The following is a 12,469-nucleotide window of genomic DNA, read 5'->3' on the forward strand; positions in this document are numbered from 1 at the left end:
CACAGAACAAAATTCAAACAGCCCCCCCAAGAAATAGTGATAAAAGTGATTTATTGTAGAAGTGTAAGGTATTTACAAGCTGAGTATTAGCACTGTACCTTGATTCTTGTTCTTTGCAGAACACTAGGATAATACTCTTGAAACTCTTTTTAAAATAAATTTTTAGACACACATCCTGTCCCTCCCTCCCAGAGTCAAGTTTCTTCCAATGCACGTCACTCTTTCATCTTTCAACTACACTAGAGAAATTTAATGAATCTTATCCAGATATTAACAAACAAGTTTCCTTTATCTGTACTCTTGCTTGCTCTCACTTAAATTTTCACATCTTATTCAACAACCAGTGCAAAAATGTATTAATATATTAATTGACTTGTTTTTAGAGGTGCAAATATTTTTTTAGAATCACACACCAATGTTCGAAAAACGCAACAGAGGTTTCACTTAAATACCTGAGTCCAGTATTCTATCCTTTCCTGTTTTCATACAAATCAGAGTAAAATAAAACCAATGATTTTCTTATTTGCTATAATCCTCGCTAAAAAGGGAATATTCCGGTATGTATTGTGACAAGATAAAAGATGTCTAAGAAATGCATTACTCCCGATTCTGATTTTTTCTTAAACCAGCCTTTAGAACAGTAAGAGAGGCAAAGGAAAATTTAGATTTAAACCTCAAATCCTCAATTTCATGTCCAGAATCGAAAGTTATTCAATTTTACTTTTAAATAAAATGCTTTTTCGAAAAAAAAATCTCCAAATATCTCTTATCAGTGTTCTGTTGTCAATTTCAAATTATTATGTTGCCTTGGTAACAGTTCTGTTTCTTTAGTGAGAAATATGGCGGACTTGTTGCCTGATGACCATGCACTGATCGCGGTCAATGAAAAGGCTGTTGGTCTTGACTTCAATATCATCTTCTAATCGCTCCTTGTTCCTCAGCAATGCCATGAGGGAAGCCTCCGCTTCAGCCAAACGCATGCGCAGACGGTCAATTGAAACACTGATCTCACCGACTTCTCCGACCAATCGGTATTGCACGGGATCTCTACACAGCTCAACATTGGGTCTCAAAGAACGCTTGTCTAAGCGGGTGTGGGCAACTTTGAGTGGGTTTTCTTTATCAGCAATGGCTTGTCTGAGATCCCGGACGTTGTTCTCCATAGAAGCTATTTCATCCATAACCTATAATAGAGAAATTCGAGTTTAGGTACAAAAGCAGTGAAATTTAATTTCGGAGTTACCTTTCTCAATCTCTACAGACATACTTGCCACAAATGAGTCTGTATACGCTAAATATGACCCACACACTCTTAGGAACATTTTGTTCGTCTACGAAATGCCATTTACAAACTGGCAGGCAAAGTTGGAAGAGGGGCAAGAGAACAGGCAAGCGGTGCTTCAAAAGGTGTCCAAGCGAACTATGTTTGGAAGAGAATGTCAGTTCTGTACGCCAGTGGTAGAAAGAGGAACGAGAAATCGGAAGGGTTGTACATGTAGTTGGAATCATCACGAGGTTTTAGATTTTCTTGGTCCCACAATCGTAAAAAATGTTTAACAGCGTTTAGCATCTTAAGTTGTAAAATTGTTAATCAGTCGATCTCCAAAACAAAACCCTTCACTTACTTGACTTCGAGATGGAATCTAAATGCCTCCTTGTGACATTTTGCTTGATTCTGATTGGCTACTATGATTTAACTTACTTTTAATTTGACCTAACGACACTCAGCCCAAAATTCAATTTAACATATAAAATAACTCTTACCCTGGCCAATTCTTTCTCGAGCGACCTCTTAGCAGTCACAGTCTCTTCAATACGCTTGCTGAATTCATTGTTGACAGTCTCAAATATGTTCCTGAGGTCGACATAAGTCTGCATTAATATTCCATTAATCTCTGATCTCAGAGCCACCGATGCCTTGCGCTCTCGTTCTGCTTTGGCAATGTTCTCTGAAGAATAGGCCTCCCATTCATCTGGGGTGAAAGAGCTGGAAGATTTTCACAGGAGCAAATTAGTGTGGGTTGTTTAAACAGAAAAACGCCACTAAAGAGAATTTCAACGAGCTGTTCCCATGTAAAGCTGGTTTTTGGCCTAGCTGGCTAACGAAATCTTTGTAACCCAGAGGAATCTTAGGTTCAAACCCTCAGCGAACTCGCAACTTTTGTTTGTCTGACTGTCGAGGCAAATGTTCAATATCACTTTAGCAGTAAATGTCGTTTCACTTTGAGATTCGTAATATATGATTCTACATTCTCGCTCTATCTGGCTACTTTATATATCCTCCTAAATTAGTAAAGAGAATTTAGTGTTACATTTCAATCGATAAGTAAAATTGCTTATTCTTGGTGCCTTTCAGCCGAATGTTTTCTTGAAATTTAAAGGAAAAATTATATATTTAACATTCTAGGAGAAGGAGGGAAGTCTCCAAGGGCTTGTTTCCCTATTTTCATTTAAAAAACGTAACCGAGTTTCAAAAAAGAATTTACTCTAATTCGTTTGGTTGTCTCGTTTTTATTGCAGAAAATCTGAATTTGTAATCTAAAGATTAGTTGACAAATTATAGCGAGGTTTTGTTGATATAGCTCAGGGGCCTGGGTAGGTCACGCAACGACTCTCGCTGCGTTGCGTGAGTAATATTGAAAATTCACATAACAAGGGAAACTGATTCAAATTAACTTACTGCTGTTGAATCGTGACCGAGTGAGGCGCAAAATGGATGTCCTTGGAGAAGTTGGTCAGCGTGGAGCATTTTCCATCAATTCCGAGGGACCCGTATTTGTCTCCAAGATCTTTTTCCAGCAGTGTCTTAGCAGAACGTAGCAACCTTACAGAAAAAAAAAAAGTGTAGTTGCGTGACCTTATCAAGAAACACTATTGTGAATTACTCTTTAATCTCTAAGAGTGACTAGCATTAAATTTCTTCCAACATTATCACTCTGAATCAAACATTAACGTCCGGAGAATGAAGGAAACGATCACCAACTTAAGAGGCTTTTCATTATTAAATAAATTCTCCTTGTGAGCACCTTTGGGAATGGTATAAAGAACACTGTGGAAAACAGGCATAGTTTTTTTTATGTCCATCTCTTGAGTCAGCGGTAAAGTTGGACATTCGGCAACCGTTTTCAGACCTTTCCATTCACGATCTTTCTGAAGCTGACGAGGAGTCCTTAAATACAAAAATTTCGCTCAGCGAGATTTGTATAGTAAAGCTAAAAATGCTGAAATTACAGGCATTGTCTAAGATATGCTTGCAATTCCAGTAACGATGTAACTCCAAATTTTAAGCGGACCAGTCGGAACAGCTGCGAACGTGATCTGTTAATAGGAAGCTTTTTGCCAATCGCGTCTAAGTGATATGTTTGTCTGTCAACAGAAATTTAGCTTCGTTCCTGATTTACGCATGAAAATATTTTAAACAATAGATGTCAGAGTGGTGGGATGACCTTGATGTTTATGCGAAATGAAGTGGAATTAGGGTGAGCTTGGAAACCTACCACAGCTGTTCGTGAGCTTGATCCATCGTTTTCTTGAGCAAGGCCCGCACGTTCTCGATCATTTCCACTTCCTACATAAAAGGAAAAATAAAACGCCATTAAGTTTTCCGATTTCAAACAAAGCGATTGGGGAACCTGACGAATCATACAGACTTTATTTTAAGCCACGAGATTTGAGCGTTGGATTGGCAAAAATATTTAAAAAGAATTGAGAAACTGTGCATATCTATCGCGACATTGCTTATTACACATGCTCACACTGAGCTCAAACTACGGGCGAAGAGGGGCTAGTTGCCATAGTGACCAATTCGTTTATCGTGTGATAACTCGTTATAGTTTATCTTGTACTATTCTCTGCGATCGAATAAAACTTAAAAATGGACAGGAGGTGACATTTACACTCCAGTACTTTAAGATTTTTCAAATATGCACAAGTATCATGGTTCCTTGCGTTTTCAGCTCGCGCTCCGTCTGATATCACATTAAACTTCCCTCGTTGTACAAACACTAGCGAAGCGTTACTGACGCACAATGAGCCATTTATTGTTTTCTATTTGAACAACTATAAGGAAAAGATCGACCGGGAAATATCTGTGATTATCACAGGAAAAATTTTTTTTCATTTTAACATTCAAGACCCAAGTAGTAGTCTGAATGGTTTCTTCGAACCAAATTACTCCATACAACCGAAATAGAAAACAAAACATCTTGCTATAAACAAAAAGTCGGTATTGTCATGTATTGAAAGAATTATCATAATGGACATGAAGACCATTATATATTAGCACCGAGATATCGCTAATTCGTAGATTCACTAGGTGTTTTCAGGCTGTGTAATCGAAGTCAGACGAAAAATAAATTGTCATCTGAAACCACCGAACGATTTCTTGCGCGACCAATAAATCAACACTTAAAATCTTAGAGCTACACGCAACATTTTAAGTTCTAAAAACATATAACATTGCACATTGGAACAATGCCCACCACTTCTTCATCTTAAATTTCCCACTGAAATCATTAGCGAAATTAAGAAGGATAAGAAATAATTCACTCTGAATCGAGTCAATTTAACAAAATTTATCGATATTGGCTCCAGAGCGAAAATAACCGTGAATTTCCGTACCTTGCTGATATGGGTTTCCACGTTATCATGAACAAGATCGATTTTGACTCTCCTCTCTCTGTAATCCAGACATTGTTTTGCGACATTCAGGGGCTTCTCTGTGGCAGCCAAAGCCTTCTCCAAGCGGCCGATAAACGCCTGAAGGGCCTTGATTTCGGCAACCGTTTCTGCATGTTGTTTCTCGAGTTCATTCTTCCAGTAAGATATATCATGGATACGATGCTCCAGCTTCTTGTTGACATCTGTTTGCGTTCGATGCGTAAGAAGGGCTGTCTCTGTTCGAAGCCGCGCACAATCATCACGAAGCCTCTCCGCTGTCGCTCGTTCCTTCTCGCCAGATGAAACATTAAGAATGTTCGAAGTTCGCCATTGCTGTGGGGTATACTTGTGTATTGCTCGCTGCGTGACGGCTGTGTACGGCAAATGTTCTAATCCAGTGGAAGAGCCGTTCAGAATCTTGGACGGAAATTCAAAAGATCTCGACAGAGGCCGGAGGGAATAATGAGGTGATGTGTACGGCCGGCCAGTTTGGAATGATGCGGTGTAAGTCGTCTCATATGGTCCACCTGGCGGCCTTAGATATGGAGGCGGATCGAAGGACGACGAAGAAAGAAACTTGGCTGTTTCTACAAACGACTCCGTCATCTCGCGTGTTCTTCCTTCTGATTAACTCCTCTGCGAAAAAAACGCGAAGATTACTCGAATTTCCTTGCTGATGAGTTCTTAGGAACTCCTTAAAAGTTGCTATGAGGAGTGTAAAACTATGTCTGTTTAGTGTAACCAAAACTACTATATATCCGGTGGCGTCGTTGGTTGCTACGTTACTACACGGCCCCACCACTCGAACTCTTATTGGTACAACAGACGATACGCTGTCAAAATACTGGTTTGTGATTGGCTTCCGTAAATCCAACCGTGTTGACAAACCTCACTTCCGGTCGTTTGAAAAGCCACGTGCCAGTCTGTTTTGTAGAGACGGGAAAATGTTTTTAGAAATAACGAATATTACAGTGTGAGATACGAAGAAAATTTAGGAAATTTTCACAGAACTTATGTTATTTTTCTTCAGAGCAGACGAAGATTATTCATAAATACTTTATAAACTCCGGCCCTTAATTAATGTCTTTTGTTCACGCGAACCGCGAATCATTTGCGATGATAACTGCCAATTCATTCCTGGAGCTCATTTTTTGAGGATTAGGATAAAAATGTTTACAAACTTACAGCACAGTCTGGTACAAGGCCATTTTCATCGACAGCATTGGAATCATTCCTGCACTCAACTATAACGTGTTCTACAGGCAAAGTTCTTAATTTATCTTTTCGGCAGGTGTTATGAAGTTTCCATAAATACTTCTTTGTTAGAGTTTTGAAATATCTGTCAAAGCTTAATAGTTTCGGAGCTAGATATCACAGCTGGAGTTTCGCAAGCCTATTGTATACATCTTATTCTGATAATAACTGTTTTCGAGATAGTTGATGTATCACTTTGCGGCACTACTTTATATTTCCTTGAAAGCCCTATTTTAATAATTACGAGTTCTGCTTAGCAGATTAGATGATGAAATTCTGAAAGACCGCTTTAAAGCAAGTAAGGAATAGTTTGTCCTTGATGATTGAAAAACCGAGGCTTTATAGAGGAAGTTGAATTCACGAAAGCGAATATGCCCTCAGGACAGAAAAAAAAAAAACATCAATTTTAAAAATGGGTCTTTAGAATATCTTTTTATATCGCCCTTAGCATTGCCTTAGACCGGACGTTTAGAGACAAAAGTAGTCAATCCAAGGAAGATCATAAAAAAAAAACATAAAGCAACTAAGAGATAATTGAACAGAAATTCAGAAAAATTCACGGAATATTAGTAGTTCAACTGCAAGAACAAAACAGGTGAACAGGGATAAATAACTCAGAAATTTCATATCGTCGAGGAAAAGTATCTCTTTCCATGCGTTGCCAGGAACAACGGGCTAAAAACACATCGTGCATATTAAATGAACGCGATCTGTTTGAATTTTGGAAGCTTATGGACGATTGCAAAGTGTGCTTACAATTCTGAGACTCAATTGTTTGACACACAAGGCATTATGCCTGGGATTCTACCAGAGCCACATTCCCGCGCTTGTTATTGGTTCATTACGTTAAAAGTTACCTTCTAAATCCTATGTTTTGTTCTTCTTTTAAGGGCTTATTGACTTGTTTTATTCTATCGTCAGTTCTTCGTATCACCTAAATTGGATGATCTATGAAATGTTTTCATAGGCATAGCAACGTCTCAATGTAGCGCGCGCAAAATCATGCTATCGAGTGATGCGTTCATGCAGTTAGAGAAAGTTTTGAAATATTTACGTACTGTAAGAATTTGAATCTGGGTAATAAGACACAAATAGATCATGTTGCATTTTGACTGCTAAATGATCTCCAATTGCGAATGGAAAATGAGTTTTGAGCTTGCCAACCGCCTCCAGACCAAAATTTATACGATATTGACAATATTGCAGTAGTCACTTTATTGACAAGGCAAAATCAATGCTGGTTTACAAAACTTAAAGTAAGTGTAACAAACTTTGAAATATATTCTTCACCAGCAGAGTTTTAAATAACAGCCGAAAAAATGCTTAATTTTGAGACTTTGAACCGAAACATCCCGCTTAATTTTTAACGAGTTCATTAAAAGTAGACCATAATTCATTTTCACGACTTGTTATCACTGTAAACATTGGAAGCATTAATCACGCTACCGTTGTTATCATATCAACGATTAGATAAAGACCAAAATTCAAAAACTAATCTTATAGCTAAAATATTTAAAATCTTTGGTGGTTATTATCATGAAAGTTACACAGCTTTGATCACTTTTGACGAAAATCTGGCGATAACTTTTCAAGAAGAACGCGCGCGCTAGTTTTACCGTTGGGAAACTTTCTTGTGCGTAAAGTAAACTTTTATTTCAAATACTTATTTGATCAAGTGCCAAGACAAACTCGCGACAACGCATTCCTTGTTTCCATTGATGTACCAAGATATCCAAAAAGTTGGCGGGTATTGCATTAACTCACTTCATTGCTTTTATTTATTTATTTATTTTGGTGCTTTTATGCAAATTATCGTCATCAGCAAGTACGGTAAGAGAGTACTTTCGTTGCCTAGCAACTCGATTTGTCAACACTATGTTAGAAGAAATTTCAATCGTTAAATTTGGTGTCAATTGAAAGACTGTTTTCAGATATAGGTTTTGGCGAACGTTTGAGAGACTTTTAACAATTTATCTCCAATGTTTATTATAATTTTATGCATATTAGACTCTTTCCTACCTGGTAAAAGTGATGTTATCACTCGAATATAGCTTAAGCTATTAATGGTATTACATACAAGTGTCTCATTTAAATTCGACTGCACGTGACAGATCATTAGCGAGCATTTGCGAAGAAAGGGAAGTGATTTCCTGAAACAGAAGAAAAGGAAAACGAGAAAGCAGGGAAACTGAAATGACGCGTGTATAGTCATCTTGTTATATGAACGTTGAACGCGCGACTTGGCGCTTCAATTTACAGAGACCGTAGGCAGTCACGTCGGGGACGCAGAGGGAAACGTCAATTAAAAAGTGAATTCATATTTCTGGGTGGAGTCTCACGAATGCCATTCGGGCTAAATGTTTACCGTCTCAACTTCAACCTAACGTTTATGCGCAATGTCAAGTTTCAAATGGAAACTTAAATAAATTGTTCTTGGTTTCCGTTCTCAGACCACGTAAATTTTGGCGATTTAACATTGTTTTTTCGCAGAGGACGGCTAAGAAATGTACAAAGCTTCAAAACGCACGTGCTGCGCTTTTGTTCCGCCCATTAGACCTTTTGTTTTGTTTCGTTCTCGCTGCTGTCTTCGTAGTGGCTCGCTTAAGGTCCCCGGGACTTCTTAAGAAGACTAATTAGAAATACTGAAAAAAAATTAACTTAGAATACCAGGTGATGTAAGACAGTTATCGACAAAGTTTCGCTTTACATAAGTGCATTTTTTTTTTTGCCGAATCCTACTTTTTTACAATTTTCAAGCAATCTCTTGCTGACTTGCTACGCGCGCCAAGGGTTACTCATTCTTCACCTTTGACTCAAGCAAAAATATCTTCATTGGCAATAATAATAGAAACGGGTTTTCCTACCTGCAAATATTATTACCACAGAGTGAATCCTCCCTCTTAACGAAGTTATTGCCATCGGAAAATGAAATACGGCTCCCCATGAGGCCAAGTCAAATCAATTACTTTCATTAGAATTATGACGTAAAGTAGGTAAAAGGTGTTCGTTTAACGGTCTCTAATTGTTAAAAGAAATTAGACCAGTTTTTCATCGAGCGTCGGTGATAAATCGAGGGATTGTGGGTTGAATTCTTCCGGAATTTTGGTAGTTTTACTTCACTACAAATTTGGAAAGCGATTAAGAGCGACGGCCGATTTACTGTGAAGTGTGATCTATGGCGAATCCCCTTTTAATGTGCAGAAGAGAACAAAAAACTGTTTCCAAAGAATTGTTGGGGTTTTATTTAAGAGTTTTTTAGTCGCGTTTTCATCGATCAATGCATGAGAGAAGAATAAGGATCGGGAGAGTAATAAATTCATAGAAACACTAGCATACATCAGAGGCGAAAAAAATGCTTGTATAATTTTCTACGGACTTCATCTGTTCCAGAAGCGAAAAGTCTTCTGAGAACGAAGCTTGAGGAAAACTGCGCGCGTTAATGAACAGATGATCTGTAAGGTGAAATATTAAAATAATAGAGCGCACTTTTTATAGCTTTACTGGTTTACAACAAGCACCCAGACTGGTTAAAAACATATTTGGGATGTTGGGAAAACACGAGAAAAATTTGCTTATCAAGAGCCGGAGGCGAGGGATTTTACTCCAGTAGCTGGCAGAAAGTGCAGTCTATTCGGCTGCAGAATAGACCTTGAGTGCGACTTTACTAACATATATACGTTTTTCTCTTACTCTTCATGCATGAAGAGGGAAACGCTTTCAACTCCTTACTCAAATTAGTTTTCAAAGGACGACTTTTACCGCATTAGCAGCCAGTTACAACCCATTTACAACCCATCCATCAATTCTCGCGCGATCTGGCAACTTTGCGTCACATAGTGCAAAATTTCTGTCAAAAAGAAACAAAGTAGACGTACGAAAGCCAGTCATAAAAGTTACATCTTTTCATCGTTATTATTTCAAACCATAGAAGGACAAACTCGTTATTTAAAGTCCTGTGATGGTCATGTTATAAAGCGCATCCGCAATCAGTTGGTCAGATCAACACTGGCTTTTTTACGAGGGTAGGAGAGGTTTTAGCACGATATGAAATTTAAAAGGAGAGTTGTAAGAAAATAAGCCCCTTTCTGGCTTGCTGGTATGTCGACTGATGATGTCCTTAGCTGAGAGAGTATTCTAAAATATTCACATTTGTCCTCAAAGTTTCGCTTCTCGGCCAAATATTAATTTTCCGACAATCTCTCAGCAGTGGACTTTTTCGGTCGACGTACCAGCTGCCTGACGGGGTTTATCTTCCAAAATTTCTCGAGCCAATCACCTGCGAGAGAAAAAAATTAATGAATTATAAACATATATCGTCTTTCTAACTTAGACGGTTTTCTAAAATGTCTGCTAAAAGGGTAATTGATCAAATGTTCTAATGGCGGACTGCGTGGAGTTACGCTTGTAACACTGAAAAAAAAAAATAGAAAAATAAAGGAAATGGTCGCTTTTGAGCAAGAACTGGTGGTACAAACTTTCGAGGAAAAATTTTGTTGTAACTAAATGGAATAGGCAAGTTCCTACTCGAAAATTAATTTCTTGTCCCTGAAAATGTTTTTGCACTTTTCCAGGATACGTCCTGTAAACTTTCCGGCCATTGAAATACTCGCTTTGTGCAAAAGTAGCGTTATGGTTTTTATTTGTGTTCTTTATACCCAGAAACATAAATATTTTCCCACCAAGAATTAGTCGCAGAGTCAGCCATCTGTCAAACCGTTTTATGTAAATGCTGTTGTTTAGGAAAAAGTAAAGTCTGTGATCGAGTCAAGAGACTTATCCCGTCGGAGCTCATCTCGGTTTCCAAAGCATGAAAAGACTAAGAGTGTTTTGCATTATTCCCCCCCTGAATGGGATGCCATTCCTTTGCAAGACTGCCCTCCCCCCCCCCCCCCACCAACATTTCATCAGGTCTTCCATTTATTTTCCTGGGTAAGAGAGCCACTGCGAGAGTAAAATATCTTGCCCGAGAACACAACGCGACTAACGCAGCCAAGGTCCCAGTAACTTAATGGGCCCGCCCGTAATGCTGTTTCGTCTTCGTTCAAGATGGGGGTTTCAAAACTTTTGGAAGTTATATAATTAAACCATCGGCTAAAGAAACAAGGTGCTACTTGTTAGGGTGACAGAAACTGCTTCTCTGTGCTTTAATTTTGATTTTTAAATTTGGCCTCGGGGTCCGTAAAGTTACGGGGATTTCAAGGCCGTTTACACGGCAGAAAAATCGAGTACGGAAGTGTCAAAAAGGGAGTACGCACCTCACATTTTTGCCCGTGTAAACAATCCGTACAATGTTTTGGGGAATGGGTACGGACCCGTGTTTTTCTGGTTTTGAGGCTACGAGAACGGATAACTCAGCATCGCGCATCGCCATTTTGTTTACAAGAATTACACATGTTCGATAACAGCACTCAGCTGTTATCGAACTGTTACCAAATACTGTAGTCCCATGCAAGAAATTGGTCCGGTCCCCCAAAAACTGCAGTGTAAACGCAACTTTGCTAACTTGGTCCTTATGCCTCTTTTTATCCGACCCGTGATAAAACAACATCTGTGTAAACGGCTAAAATTATGCGGTCCGTACTACTTTTTTGACACGTCCGTACCTGATTTTTCTGCTTTGTAAACGGCCTTTTCGAGAAATTAAACGGGTTCCAGCTGGTCTTGAACTCAGATCTCTTGATCTGGGCCGGGTTGTTCAAAAGTGGGCTAAGAAAGCCCAGGGTTAGTGTGAAATTTGATTTCAGATCTGAAAGCATTAAAAGAAAATTCAGTTTAATTCTATTTGTCTTCAATTTGATGATTGAATACTCTAAAAAGAATTGGCCGAAAACTATCCCAAAGCGGCTTTTGAATAGAGATATATAGAAACCTGGATGAAAATTTAACCCTGGGTTATCGCCAATCGGCCTTCGAACAGCTGGGCCCCGGAGTTTGGGGCACTAAACGCTAGGCTATCGTTTTCTGCTTTTTACTGCTTGTATTTATTGATGTTATCCAGCTGACTTACAGTCAATGTGATGTTAAGTTCTTAAAAGACATGATTAAATGTTTCATCTATATTTCTTCTTGCATGACAACAAAACGGGTTCCTGGTTTGTCACTGACATTGCTGGGGCCTCAGAAGTGCAGGGCGAAATTTCTAATTCTGGAGGACTGTTCTCTTGTTTGATTCGGTGGATGATTTCAAGAAAAGATTTCCGTAGCTTCTGATTACGCCAAAAGTAAATTATGGGGTCCGAAAATACACTTGAGACCACAACACAGCCAGTCCAAATTATCAACGCACTATTCGTACCCGACTCGAAAAAATTCGTAAGAACCTGACTGACTCAGTTGAGGAAATCGCTATGACAGGCAAGTAAGTCAGTACTAATGTTCCTATATCAGATACAATGAAATATATGAAGTTCATATATTTTGAACTGCGGTATTAGATACGTATGATGCACGATCCTCACAGTAGATAGCGCTATTTAAGCAATAGCGAAAATCAGACCTGAAAAAAATCAGGCCTGTACGGGATTCGAACCACTGACCTCTGCGATACTAGTGCAGC

The 12,469-nt window shown here is 38.7% G+C and overlaps 1 protein-coding gene across 2 annotated transcripts; it reads right to left on the minus strand.

The window, feature by feature from the left end:
* Window positions 1-34: 34 nt before the first annotated feature.
* Window positions 35-8,855, minus strand: LOC111337803 (tektin-1). 2 transcript variants are annotated; one of them, XM_022944170.2, is made up of 6 exons: window positions 8,778-8,855; window positions 4,621-5,295; window positions 3,498-3,568; window positions 2,681-2,824; window positions 1,765-1,987; window positions 35-1,184 (listed from the first exon to the last, which is right to left on the minus strand). In XM_022944170.2, the coding sequence occupies exons 2-6, from the start codon at window positions 5,263-5,265 to the stop codon at window positions 828-830; spliced, it is 1,440 nt and encodes a 479-aa protein (XP_022799905.1). In that variant the 5' UTR covers window positions 5,266-5,295; window positions 8,778-8,855; the 3' UTR covers window positions 35-827. The 2 variants fall into 2 exon arrangements, with proteins under 2 accessions (XP_022799905.1, XP_088585179.1); XM_088729053.1 differs by lacking the exon at window positions 8,778-8,855 and having other exon boundaries at window positions 4,621-5,416.
* Window positions 8,856-12,469: the final 3,614 nt, after the last annotated feature.

This window comes from Stylophora pistillata, chromosome 7 (assembly GCF_964205215.1).
Source record: "Stylophora pistillata chromosome 7, jaStyPist1.2, whole genome shotgun sequence".
Lineage (NCBI taxonomy): Eukaryota > Metazoa > Cnidaria > Anthozoa > Scleractinia > Pocilloporidae > Stylophora > Stylophora pistillata.

What these genes read in the sequence shown, in the direction of transcription:
- LOC111337803 (XM_022944170.2), bottom strand. Translation starts at nt 5,265, where the DNA reads ATGACGGAGTCGTTTGTAGAAACAGCCAAGTTTCTTTCTTCGTCGTCC. An exon ending in TCGGTCACGATTCAACAGCA is followed by an intron (nt 1,988 to 2,680) that starts GTAAGTTAATTT and finishes AAAATCTTCCAG; the next exon opens with CTCTTTCACCCCAGATGAAT. An exon ending in TCGAGAAAGAATTGGCCAGG is followed by an intron (nt 1,185 to 1,764) that starts GTAAGAGTTATT and finishes TCTCTATTATAG; the next exon opens with GTTATGGATGAAATAGCTTC.